This window comes from Myotis daubentonii, chromosome 1 (assembly GCF_963259705.1).
Source record: "Myotis daubentonii chromosome 1, mMyoDau2.1, whole genome shotgun sequence".
Classification (NCBI taxonomy): Eukaryota; Metazoa; Chordata; class Mammalia; order Chiroptera; family Vespertilionidae; genus Myotis; species Myotis daubentonii.
Genome location: NC_081840.1, coordinates 53906288 through 53920370, shown reverse-complemented (window position 1 = coordinate 53920370; position 14083 = coordinate 53906288). Strand labels below are relative to the sequence as shown.

The 14083-nt window shown below is 38.2% G+C and overlaps 1 protein-coding gene across 3 annotated transcripts in view; it reads right to left on the bottom strand.

Moving 5' to 3' along the window:
• NEDD4 (NEDD4 E3 ubiquitin protein ligase) overlaps window positions 1-14083 on the bottom strand; it is a 121081-nt gene that overhangs the window by 14924 nt on the left and 92074 nt on the right. For all 3 annotated transcript variants that reach the window (XM_059700393.1, XM_059700402.1, XM_059700386.1), the window contains 7 exons: window positions 12517-12582; window positions 7712-7831; window positions 6270-6473; window positions 4760-4840; window positions 4478-4532; window positions 4328-4386; window positions 2949-3014 (listed from right to left, as the gene is read on the bottom strand). In XM_059700393.1, the coding sequence (XP_059556376.1) occupies window positions 2949-3014; window positions 4328-4386; window positions 4478-4532; window positions 4760-4840; window positions 6270-6473; window positions 7712-7831; window positions 12517-12582 (651 nt within the window). The remainder of the gene's footprint in view (window positions 1-2948; window positions 3015-4327; window positions 4387-4477; window positions 4533-4759; window positions 4841-6269; window positions 6474-7711; window positions 7832-12516; window positions 12583-14083) is intronic.

The window sequence follows — 14083 nt, the reverse complement described above, 5'->3', positions numbered from 1 at the left end:
GGAGTCTGTCTCATTCACTCTTTAATAGGTATTAATATTTTCAGGCTGTGAGAGGCACTGTTCCCCACATTTTAATGGGCTAATGCGATTACGCCCCATAACAGCGCTATGAAGAAGCTACTATTACATCTCCATCTTATGGATGAAGAAACTGAGGACAGAAGTTAAGAAAGGCATAGCTCTTGGGTCTCAGCTCTTAAAGAATGTGCTACATTGTTAAGGATAAGGCAGAGGTCAAGCTTAAAGGTAGCTCAAGGCTTTGTAGCGCTGATTTTTAATTTTTCACCTCTGTCTTGGTGTCTGCTCTTTTGGAGTGATGTGTCCAGATAGGGATTTCATTGTTTGAATCATGCCGGCGATTTTTTGTTAAATGGAGGGGGGTGGGGAGAGTCAGATTCTTCGCCTCCTATGCTATTCTTCGGGAATGACACCTTGTTTCTTACCGCTCACTCATGCTTTTAACTCTTAATATACCTTTGTTGCAATGTGGATAATTTCCTCACAAATTTTCTCTCTTAATCACCGATATATGTCATGATGGCTGAGAACATGGACTCTGTAGCTTTGCCACAACAACCATGGAACTTGATCACATTATCTAATCTCTCGGTGCCCCAGTTTCCTCACCTGTAAAATGTGATAACAGTCCCACCCCTGGCATATAAAGAGCTTCCCAGACCAGAAACATTTAAAGGAGTTCATCACCACCAAACCAGTACTACATGAAATGTTAAAGGGTCTTTTTGAAGGAGGAGGAGGAGGAGGAGGAGGAGGAGGAGGAGGAGACGACGACAATATGAACAATAAAATGGCAATAAATACATACCTATCAACAACTGAATCTAAAAACAAAATAGATGAACAAGCAGAATAGAAACAGATTCAGAACAGAGAATGGGAGGGACCAGATGGGAGGGACGTTGGGGGGATGGGTAGAAAAGGTGAAGGGATTAAGGAGTATAAATTGGTAGTTACAGAATAGTCATGAGGATATAAAGTACAGCATAGAGAATATAGTCACTAATATTCTAATAACTATGTATGGTGTCAAATGAGTACAAGATTTATTAGGATAATCACTTAAGTTACATAATGTCTAATTACTGGGGTGTACATCTAAAACAAATATAATATTGTACGGCAATTTTAATTGAAATATTAAAAATTCTATTAAAAAAACTTTTCCCAGAAATATTCAAATTTAACTGATGTCCTGGGCCAATTTTAGAAAGTGATGTTTTTCTAGGAACTTGTCTAAATTGATTATTTCAAATAAGTCTTCAAATCTAAAAGTTTATAGTAGTTTTTAATTTTCTCTTATATGTTAATTGTGATGTAAATGTCATTTCAGTCCTCTTACACTTATAAGAGCGGTTTGTGTTTTGTGTGTTTTTTTCTTTAGGAGATGTCTATTATTCCTCACAAAGTAATTTAAAACAGATTTAATTTCACAATTTTAAAAATCTCTTCTTTCATTTATTGTTGCTTTTTTTAAACTTTAAATGATTTAAGTATATTCTGCTTTTTTCTTCTAATTTATAAATTTGATGTTGAACCCATTACTGTTACCCTTTCTTAGGCAGAGTAGAAGGCTATAGATATCCATGAATGTGTTTTCACTTAATTCTATACCCACTGTTATTTAGTTGCATGGATTTTCAAACCCCATTATGATTTAATTATCTCATGCATTATTAAAAGTACTTTTATTCATTTCAAAAAGTCCCTTCCTTATTGTAGGGATTATATGAATAGTACATTTAACTTGCTAAGAAGACTGCCCAGTATATAGTGAAAGCTCAATAAGTATTACTGCTTTCATTATAAGTTCTGTGTTCTGTGACCTGTTTATAAAGGCCTTGTTCCATATTTCCTGCTGCCTGGAAGACATAAACAATTAGATATTGTAACATGTTTATAAGTGTTCAGTGTGACAAAAGGAGAAGTTAGTCCTCCTATTTCACCAGCAATTTTTCATTAAGACTGAAAATATTTACCAGGCAAATAAACCAACAAAAACTTAAAATCCCAAAGAATTTTAAGAAGTAGAAAACAAATTTCTAAAGCAATTTTAACCATTTTTATTGAAGATGAGTTTTAAAAGTTGCTGATATATTAGGATTTTATTTAGGCATACAATAGTTGCACTAAACACCTATTATATTTCATTTTTGTTAAATGTTGGCTCTTGAATGTGTAAAAGCAGGCGTCTGGCTTAGAATGCAAGAAAATGTAACCCAATATAGCCACCTACTGGTAGTATTCCTAAACTGCAGGGGAAGGGGAAAAGGTGAGCAAATTCGAAAGGTTTATTAAAAATATGGTCATTACCAAACAGAAATGAAATAGATGCGTAGATAATGAGTTTAATTCCAAACATATTAAATTTTTAATGATGGAAAGAAGTGCAGTGAACAGATGTGATAAGTACAAGGAGACAAGCAACAAGAGCACTGTTCCAACCACAGTTGCACTTTCAAATTATAGTTTGTTATAACTGAAACTGTAGAGAATGAATGACGATCACTGGAAAACAATGGTCAAAGCAGAACAGGAATCCAGAGAGTCCGACACAGTGAAAGACCAAGAGGAGATAATCTCTGCAGCTACTCTTGCTCAGATTCTACCAAGCCCAATCCCCACAAACCCCACCAGGAAACTACATTAGAGTTCTTTAAAAGCAAACTTTTAATATTACTTTTCTAGATTACAGGATATCTTGAAAAATAAAGACATAAAATAATTGTGGTCTCTAAAGGTATATAAAAAAAATAAGCATCCTTTCCCAATAGGAAACTATTTAAAGTTGTTACAAATATAGAACAAATCCTCTTACTATTTTCTTTTCCCTTTTTTTTTTGTATCTCCATCCATTTAAAAAGGCATTTCCCATTACCTTAAGTGTACATAACATTCATTCTTAAAAACTCATTATAAGTATCACTAACCTGCTTCTTCAACTTTCTTCGGAAGAACTCATACTTTCTTTTGTAGTCCCTGGAGTAGGGCACTGCCTTGAGTTGAAATTTTGGGAAAAATAAAGAAGGTTTAGGTTGTTTTATTTTGGAACAATTTTAAAAGTTCCCCTCTGGGTATTCTATGAACATAAGTTAAAGGCATTAAAAGAGAATATTTGGAAAGGAAAGTTTAACTTAAAGAAAAACAAATACAAAACTTAAAACTTTTTAAATTTCTCTGTTTAAGATAAAATTATATTCAGCAATTCCTATGGCTGTAATTTTCATCATTCAGTATTCTTGAAATGCAACATGCCAGAAACAGGAAATTTCTTCCAAGAGGAGAAATATTAGAAATGAAAATTTCCATTTCTAAAGAGACTTTCAAAGTGATTTCTCCATTAAGGGAACAATTTGAAAAATGTACTTTTTCCTTGAACGTTGTGGAGTTGCCTTTTTTATCCATTATTTTAAAAGACCAAACATGGAGACTAAAGAATAATCTAAAAGAACTGTATCTTTAATTTTACTTATTTTTGTGAATTAAAAACAATTAAAATCTGAATAACTAAAAAATGGAAAATTTACTATATAAAAGAGGATAATAATTTTCCTATTATTAACCTGACTCAAGAGTAGTATAAAAATCTTACATGGCAATATTTAAATATGAGTATGTCATATATCTATATCTATACCTATATCTATATCTATCTATATATCTATATTATATCTATATCTCTTATATCTATAATAATTTCTACCAAAAAGTTCAAGCCGAAACCGGTTTGGCTAAGTGGATAGAGCGTCGGCCTGCGGACTGAAAGGTCCCAGGTTCGATTCCAGTCAAGGGCATGTACCTGGGTTGCAGGCACATCCCCAGTGGGGAGATGTGCAGGAGGCAGCTGATCGATGTTTCTCTCTCATCGATGCTTCTAACTCTCTATCTCTCTCCCTTCCTCTCTGTAAAAAATCAATAAAATATATTAAAAAAAAAAAAAAGTTCAAGATGCAGCCCCAGAATGGGTAGGGCCCTATCTACTTCCTCACCTGTACACTCTAGACTCCTCTCTGCTCTGCTGTGGCCTGACATTCTTTTTCAGACAGTGGCAAGTATGAGCCTGAGCACCGCAGCCCACTGTTTTAGCATTCTGACTGTCTGGCTTCCGAGTCTCCCAAAGCTATTGTGCAGGAGAAGGATATAATCTTATATGCTTTTTTGAGATATCTGAGACCTGGAGTCAGGGTGGTGACAAAGGCAAATATGCTTTCCTCCCAATGCCTGTAGGGTTACGCACTTGACCATTCATCCTTAAAGAGATAGGCTAGAGGACAATCCCATCAGGACATACTGATATGAAGAGACTTACTGGTCCAGTTATTGCTACATTCTGCAACCGAGGATCTTCCCATTGTGTTCTTTTTATATCTGAAGAGAGAGAGAGAAAAGATATTCTTCATTCTTATGCACAAAATTCAACATTATGAAATAATGTAATGAAAAACCACGCTGCACATACTGTGATTTATGTAGAAGATTCTTCCATCTGTGTGGGTTCTTTCTTCCCATCCTGGCTATAATGAAGAATGTATTTCAATTATTTTACAAAAAGGGTTTTAGATGTATGGGTAGAAAAATACCATTGGTTGTATGATTAATTTAATTTGCATATTTCATCCTTAGTAGAAGACATCAACACTTTAATTATATTACTTATAGCTGTTAAAGAACTACTACGGTAGTCCCAAATACAAAATGTTTAATGCAGCCAAGTAGATTGGGAGCAGCTCTATAAACTTACAGGTAAAGGTCCAAGGTCATTGGAAGAATCTAGTGATGTCTTTCCTCTCAGATGAGCTGGAATTTTCAGTCTTGGATCTTCCTTTTTTGGTAGAATAAATGAAGAAAACAGTATAACTTTAAAATCATGAAAGTCAATCTGATACTATGTTTTCTACTACCAATAAATATTTAAATTATTCTCTTTTAACAAATATATTTTTATTGATTTCAGAGAGGAAGGGAGAGGGAGAGAGAGATAGAAACATCAATGATGAGAAGAGAATCGTTGATCAGCTGCCTCCACCCACACATGGTCCCCGACCAGGAACTGAAACCGTGACCTCCTGATAAGCTGACGCCATCCAGGCTTAAACCATTCTTTTATTTCATTTGCTTAATCTGAGAAATAATAGTTTCTCCATGTAAGATCTAGTATCATTTTCAGGCTAGAGTATTCACTTCTCAGATTTCAGAGTAGGATCTGTGTTAACTCATCATCTCTCACAGAAACCATTCAGAGTATTTTGCCCCATTCCTTACGGCAGTGATGGCGAACCTATGAAACGCGTGTCAGAGGTGACACGCAAACTCATTTTTTTGGTTGATTTTTCTTTGTTAAATGGCGTTTAAATATATAAAATAAATATCAAAAATATAAATCTTTGTTTTACTATGGTTGCAAATATCAAAAAATTTCTATATGTGACACAGCACCAGAGTTAAGTTAGGGTTTTTCAAAATGCTGACATGCCGAGCTCAAAAGGTTCGCCATCACTGCCTTAGGGCTACATAAGACTCTTCTCTAAACAAAATTGGGTGAAAGAGTGGGACAGTGAACTGGACTACTTGTTGTTTCTGAAGCCCTGAACATGCTTTTTTGGACCTGTTAACATGTTGATTTATTAATATTTTTGAAAGGTAAGGTGGCAAGCTAAAATAGATTATTAAAATCAACCAAACTGTTGAAAAAGAGAACTTCAATTTATTTGAATTATTATTTTAATATTTCATTAAATAATTTATTAAATTATTTTAGGTTTTTTAGGTACACTGGTCTTTAAAATAAATTAATTAATCAAACCTATTTATTTTGCTGCTAATTTTCAGTAATTTTTCTATTAGTGGTGAACCAATGGCAAAAATAACTTTAAGCCCTTGTCTTGAGACAAAAATACTTATTCTACTTAGCCTTACAAGTTGTTATTTTTTAAATATTAAATGAGGTATGGATTCAAAAGTACTTTGGAGCTACGAAGATATTACTAAGTATCTTCCCAAGTATTTATGACTAGTGAGTTCAAAATTGGATACAGGACGTAAATGTATCTACAGGACAATACCCCCAAATACCAAAAGTGGTCATAAACGTATCTTGAATAGACATAATACTATTATGATTTCAACATATCTTTAAATGAATACTAGAAAATGAAGGTTACATTAATGTACACTTAAAAAGATTACAAGGAACTATATATAAGCGATTACTATTGTTGTTATAAATTTAAATTGGAGAGTATTGAAGTTACCCAGGTGGTGGTTTTGGTGTTGTGGTCAATAAAGAAAGGCCTCCCGTTTGGTGCATGCCGGACTTCCCAGCCTTTGGGAAGGAACCCTTGCTCCATTTCAGCCGGCTGAGTCACCTGCTGTGCCGAATCACTTGTGGGGACCTGTGGTTGAGGGCTTGCAGAAAAACTCTGGCTCGCTGGCAGCTGACTGGTCTCCACTGTGGCCTAGCACATCAATTAAATCATGTTGAAATGTTTTATAGAGTTTACACAAATAGCTGTGGTTAAAAAGGTAACAACCTGCAGGCAGAATATACATGTATAAGTAAGCCTAAACACTGGAGGCTCATTTCTAAAATAAAGTGTTCTGTTAAACTTTGTTGCTGTTTTTTAAAAATAATTCATCATTTCTCAGCTAATTCTTGAGCTGTAAGATGCTGGTTGACAAAGTTGCTGCTGTTGCACGTGACTAAGGAAGCTGTGCCCTAGCTGCAAGAGAAGCCACAGTGCCACTGCCGGAGGTTGTCTCCGCTCACCCAAAGACTCAGGGGTGGGGAATTCTATATATATAGAGGTGGGTTCCAATGCTGAATAGACAAAACTGAACGGCAAATATCCACTACAGAAATGGCTAATTAGAATATAGTCATCTGATGAAATATTAGGCAGTAGTTAAAAGAAATACACTGGATCGCTATTAAAAAAAAAAAAAAGGATGGGGTTTTAAAACAATGTTGAGCAAAAAAAAAAAAAGATTCGGAATTATACAACACAACATTTTTTGCAAAATTTGAAACATATGGACATAAACAATATTTTGCATTGTTTAACTCTGTTTGTAAGTATATAAAATAGGGTAGAATACACAACAAATTCAAAAAGGTGGTTCTCTCTGGGGAGTGGGACCAAGTGTTTGGCTAAAAGAAATTTTCTCTTATCTGTAAAATTTTATTTTAAAAAATAAAAAGTCTAGAAATGAATACAGTAATTTGTTAATGGTGGTAAATACTGAGTGTAAAGAAAAAGGTTTCTGTTATATTATTCTCAACAAGAGAATGATATTAAGATAAAATAAATATTTCCCTCAACACTTACAAAAGCACTCACTGTTGTCAAGGACAATGTGTCATCAACACAAATTTCTTTAATAGATACAAATTACTAAGATTATCTTTTAGCTAAATAAGGTCATAACCATTCAAATTACAAAATTACCCAATGGACTAGATCATTTACTTTGTCCTCTCATTCCCAACTGGACTTGTTTTACATAATGACAAGTGGTAATTCATGCACATCAGAGACCCACAGGAAATAGTAGACGCTTAGCACTAATGTCAGAAAATAACTAGAACATGCCAGCAGCATCCAATATATACCACAAAGTGATGTAATAGCTTCCATAGAAATATGATGGCTTCATTTATGTAAGAAAACAAGTTAAGGGATAGATTTGAGGGTACCTGTACAGTGGGCTTTGTCCATGTAGTGGTTCTGGAATTATGATCTACATAATAAGATCTTCCTCTTTCATCTTGTTTTTCTTCCCAACCTGGTGGTAATCCAGATGAAGTAGGCAAAAGCTAACATGAAGAATAGTGAGAGAATTAAATATTATTAAGAAAAAATGCTTTTAAAAAGACCACATCCCTTTGTCACTGCTAGTCCTCTTTAAAACGAAACATGTTTTAAATAATATTTTGAAGTGTACACAGTAAATTATATAACAGTTCATTTAAACAAAACAGTAGACAATAAAGATGAGGGTATTAACACTAAGAAAACATGACAGTAGAAAACCTAGTCCAATATGGCAGAATGGATGGAAACTGTGCCTTCTTCACCTCTTCCCATGACCACATAAACATTACAACTAAATTACTGAACAATCAACCTGAATAACCAGAATATCCATCTGTAGACTAGCTGAATAGATGTCTTGTAATTAAGGATTTACAGAAGAAGCCACATGAGACTGGTAGGAGGGGTGGAGACGTGAAACAGGCTGGCCCTGCACCCACATGCAGTGGTTGAGAATCTGGAGGGATATCTCATCTGTAGAGGTCCATCCGGGGAGCCAGGGGTCTCAATCTCACGCTGAGCTCCACAGCCCAGAACAAAAGTGCTGGGAAGAAGAGCCCACATAACATCTGGCTGTGAAAAATCTATGGGGATTCCTACCCAGGAAGATGGATGGCTGCTAGAAGCTGAGGCGAATTCCTAAAGGGCTTGCACACAAACTCTTGTTCCCAGGCACTCACCCGGAGCTCCAGCAGAGGGACAGTAGGCTAGAAGGTACCTGAGTCATATAGGGAGAAACTGACTTGTGTGGGTTTGGAGAGAGGGCTGGAGGGACAGTCACCAATGACCCTGTGTTGAGTCCCTCTCCCACACTGCACACAGATGCCGTCTTTCCTGGGTCAAGCACTTCCCCCTCAGGGCATTAGCCTAGTGAGCTATGCTAGTCCCACCCTGAGGACTCCCAGAGGCCTTGCGCTACTCAACTTGGTCAGAGTTGTAGGTTCTGCCAGGGGCAATCAACCGGGGCCCACATTGCAGTCTTTCTTAAAAAACACTTGAGGAATTCTGGGTGCCAGAGACACACAGAGAGAAACTGAGTTGTGTGACTTCAGAGTAGGGGCCGTCTTCCTGCATGCTCAACATGTGCCACCTGTCCTGTTGATCCCTCCCTCTTAATCTGCTTTAACCTGATGAACTCTACTGGCTCCACCCTGATGACTCCCTGACACCCCATCCCACCGCAAAGGTACACAGGCTCTAGGCAGGTGGCAGCTGGTCTTTGGTATACCGAGACTTTTGCTGAATGGCTTTAGATCCAGAACTGGTGCCAAGTTGAATCTGTATTAATTTGGTGAACACCACTTGCCCTTACCTGGTGATTCCCTGTGAACCCAACACATGCAACTAGAGTACTGCTCAAGGCTCTTTCAGTGGCTGAGCAGAACGGGCAGCTGGCAGGCAGTGGCAGGTCTCAGGGTGGCTTGGGCCTTTTGCTGATCTGCCCCAGGCCTTGTACTTGTGGCATCTGGTCTTGGTACAAAGCTTGGCCCCTCCTACCCTCACCAAGGCCCAGCAAGGGAGCTACCAACTGTGGATTGCTTTGTAGCTCCTAACAGATAGCCCAGAGCTAGTCACAGGCAGCGTATAACATTGACCTGCACCAGAGTCTCTTCCAATAGGCCCCAGAACCAACATACATGGTGGCAGTCTTCAAACCACAATAGAGCATGACCCGATTAGCTCCAAAAGTGATACACCCAAAGGAAGGTCCCAGAAAACACCAGACCCTGTGGGGGCAAATTCTGTTTAATGGGGTCAGCCCTATGGAGCAGCTCAGACACGGACTGTGACCAATCCTCATAACCAGCCAGTGGAGGGTCAGTCCCATTGATAGATATGCCAACAGCAATCAAAGCTCATCTACAAAAGGAAGGCATACATAACCTACACAAGGTATGCGCCTGGAGCATCAGGTGATCAGGGCGTCTGTGCCTCTGAGTCGCTCAGGATACTTACACTACATATAAGGCCACTCTACTAAGACTGGGAGACACAGCAGATCTACCTAATACACAGAAAGGCAGCCAAATGGGAGACAAAGAAAATGCCCGAAGCAAACAAAAAAACAAACAGGAGAAATCTTCAGAAAAGAAGCTAAAAGACATAAGGGCGAGCAATCTATCAGATACAGAGTTCAATAAAATGGTTATAAGGGTGCTCAAGGAACTTAGTGAGTACTTCACCAGAGAGCAAGCATTAAAAAAGACATAGAAACTAGTCAGAAATGAAGGACACAATATCTGAAATGAAGAATACACTAGAAGGAATCAACAGAAGATTAAATGAAGTAGAAAACTGAATCAAGGTAGGCAAGGTAGGAAAAAACACTCAACCAGAGCAACAAAAATAAAAAAAAATAATTTTTAAAAACGAGGATAGTTTAAGGGACCTTTGGGACAACATGAAGCATAAAAAACATCCACATCATAGGGGTCCCAAAAGGAGAAGAGAGAGTAAGGGATCGGGAACCTATTAGAAAAAATAATAACAGAAAACTTCCCAACCCTGGTGAAGGAAAAAGATACACAAGTCCAGGAAGCACAGAACCCCAAACAAGATGAACCCAAAGAGGCCCACACCAAGACACATCATAATTAAAATGCAAAAGGTTAACAACAAAGAGAGAATGTTAAAAGCAACAAGAGAAAAGCAATTAGTTGCCTACAAGGGAGCTCCCATAAGATTGTCAGCTTATTTCTCTACAGTAACTTTGCAGGTCAGAGGGATTGGCATGAAATACTCAAAACCGTTATATACAAGGACCTACAACCAAGACTACTCTACCCAGAGGCTATCATTTAAAATTCAAGAACTAAAGAGCTTCCCAAATTAAAAAAAAAAAAAAAAGCTAAAAGAGTTCATCACCATCAAACCATTATTACAAGAAATGTTAAAGAACAAGAAGGACACTCCCCCATAAATATGAATGATAAAATGTCAATAACTAAGTCCCTTTCAATAATCACTTTAAATGTAAATGGCATAAATGCTCCAATCAAAAGATATAGGGTAGCTGAATGATTAAGAAAACAAGACCAGCTCTAGCTGGTTTGGCTCAGCAGATTGAGCTTTGGCCTGAGTACTGAAAGGTTCCAGGTTTGATTCTGGTCAAGGGCACATGCCCCAGTTGCGGGCTCAATCGCCAGTAGAGGGCATGCAGGTGGCAACCAATCAATGATTCTCTCTCATCATTGATGTTTCTATCTCTTTATTCCTCTTTCTTCCTCTCTAAAATCAATAAAAACATATTTATTTTAAAAAACAACAACAACAAGACCCATATATATGCTATCTGCAAGAGACTCACTTTCACCTGGCTGGTGTGGCTCAGTGGTTGAGCATCAACTTATGAACCAGGAGGTTGTGGTTTGATTCCTGGTCAGGGCACATGCGTGGGTTGCAGGCTCAATCCCCAGTGGGGGGCGTACAGGAGGCAGCCAATTGGTGATTCTCTCTCATCATTGATGTTTCTCTCTCTCCTTCTCCCTTCCTCTCTGAAATTGATAAAAATATATATTAAAAAAAACAAGACTCACTTCAGGTAGAAAGATACACAGAGATTGAAAATAAAGGGATAGAAAAAGATATTTCATGCAAATGGAAACAAAAAGAGAGCTGTGGTAGCAATATTTCTATCAAACAAAATAGACTTTAAAATAAAGGCTATAATAACAGACAAAGAAGGACATTGCATAATAAGAAAGGACTCAATCCAACAAGAGAATATAACCCTTGAAAACATTTATGTGCCCAACATAGTATCACCTAAATATATAAAGCAAATACTGATGGACATAAGAGAAAAATCCACAGTAAAAGGAGACTTTAACACCCCATTGATATCAATGGATAGATCTTCCTGACAGAAAATCAACAAGAGAACAGCTTTCAATGACACAGTAAACCAGATGAGTTAAACTGATAGCTTCATAGCATTTACCCCAAAGCAGCAGAATATACGTGACTGAATTCTGACATGACACTTCATGTGTGGGGCAGAATGGCTGCTATATGCCACGGGCCATATACAGAGCCAAGGCAGCTGGACACCATCATCCTGAACCATGTGCTCCCTGCGGCAGACCCCGTCCAGCCAGGACAGCCCTTCAGACAAGCCGGTGTCACCCACAGTCAAGATGGGCTTTCTTACTATGCGGGAGGCAGTTCTTCGGTTTCGTTCTTAAAGAAACTAACTACTCAATTTCCCTCCCCTGCACCTCCTATCCCAGAGCCTAGATCCTGGGCTGGATCAGTATTCCGCTAGGCCAGTGGTTCTCAACCTTCCTAATGCCGCGACCCTTTAATACAGTTCCTCATGTTGTGGTGACCCCCCAACCATAAAATTATTTTCGTTGCTACTTCATAACTGTAATTTTGCTACTGTTATGAATTGTAATGTAAGTATCTGATATGCAGGGTGTATTTTCATTGTTACAAATTGAACATAATTAAAGCATAGTGATTAATCACAAAAACAATATGTAATTATATATGTGTTTTCCGATGGTCTTAGGCGACCCCTGTGAAAGGGTCGTTCGACCCCCAAAGGGGTCGCGACCCACAGGTTGAGAATCGCTGTGCTAGGCAGTCAAAGGTCATACTCAGTTTTTAAAAAAAAAAGAAGAAAAGGTTGCTGAGTTTTACATTTTCATGGATGATGGGGGGCGGGGCAGAGGATGAAACTCACCACAGGAAGTGCAGGCTGTTCCTCAAAAGTGTAGGCTTGTAAGCTGCCTCTTCTGCTGGAATGATTCTTATAAAAAGAAGAATGGTAATAATTTTAGATCTTGGATTTGTCTTTGAGAGGCTGATAACATCATGGGGGTGCGTACGAGGGGGTAGAAGAAAGAACACTGGCTAGGAAGCGATGTGGAGACTGGGTGACAGCACCCAGGGCTCTCAGCACCACCCACGTGCTAATGCCTTCAGCTTCTAGACACCTCTCCCCCACCCTAGACTGCCTCCTGGACACGTTCCCTTGAATGTCAGACACCCTTCACTGTGCCCCAAACTGGATTCGGTTTTTCCCTGTTCACAGCCACTCAAACCCTCACCTCACTTCAGAGGGCAGCACGCGAGGCCAGCAGCTGCCCAAGTCAGATGTCAGTCAGACCCCAAACTCCTCCACTCCTGTTCCTCACAGCCCGGTCAGTCACCAGATCCTGTTCATTCTGTTTCTTGACTAGCTCACAAATACACTCCCTCTCCACTTTAGCTCAAGTTTGTTGGTTTTAACATGTTAAGTGTTCCTCATTTGTCACCTTGGTTATTACTGCAGCAACATCCTAATAGATTTCGCGATCCTGACGTCAAGTCTGATTTCCTTGAATCTACATCCCATAGGGCGTGCTGCAGCCAGCGACCATTGTATAGCGTGAGCCAGCACCCTGGTTCTCTAGCTCGGAGACCTGCAGTGATTTATACCCTCACTAGGACAAAATCCACAGCCCAGAACACAGTGCTGAGTGAGCGTCCTGACCTGGCTCTTCTCTTTGGCTCCAGGACCTCCCACCTCACAAACAAGATTGCTTGTTTCCCGGAAATCCCATATACTCTCTTTCCTTGGGTTTCCATACGCATGTTGTTGTCACTATCTAAAATATCTTAGTTTTGTTATTTAATGACATCAAAATTTATAATACACGTATAAATTAACTCAGAACAGCCACTGTACCATTGTTTATAATAGCAAAGGACTATAAACAATTTAACATCTATCAACAGGAGATGGTATGATACCTTAAGGTTTATTTGCACATTATATATGGCAGAGTTTGGTAATTTTTGTTGTTGTTGGTTTTGAAAGGAGTAAGTTTATATTTACTGAAATAGTCCAATCGTCTATGATATAGCAAGTGAAAAAACTAAGTTACCAAAAAGTGTGTATGAGATGATCTCAGGTTAAAAAAATTATATAGAAATATATTTGTGCTCACTCATGTTTATAAATATAGAGAAAATTTTCAGGACAATAATGGTATATGCCAAACCATTAATAGCAATTGAGGAAGCATGTGTTAGAGGTAATATGGAAGATTTAACTTTTGTTTTATATACCTCATTTCTGTTTTAATTGTTCACCATGACCATGCAACACTTTTAAAAGAATTGTTTTTCTGAATAAGCAACACATGCGTACGTACGCTATAAAACTCAAAAGGTACCAAAGACACATGTCCTGCTGACCTGTTCTTCCCTTCAGAGCTGAGCAACGTTACCAGTTTCCTTTTTAGTCTTCAAGAAATCTCATACAC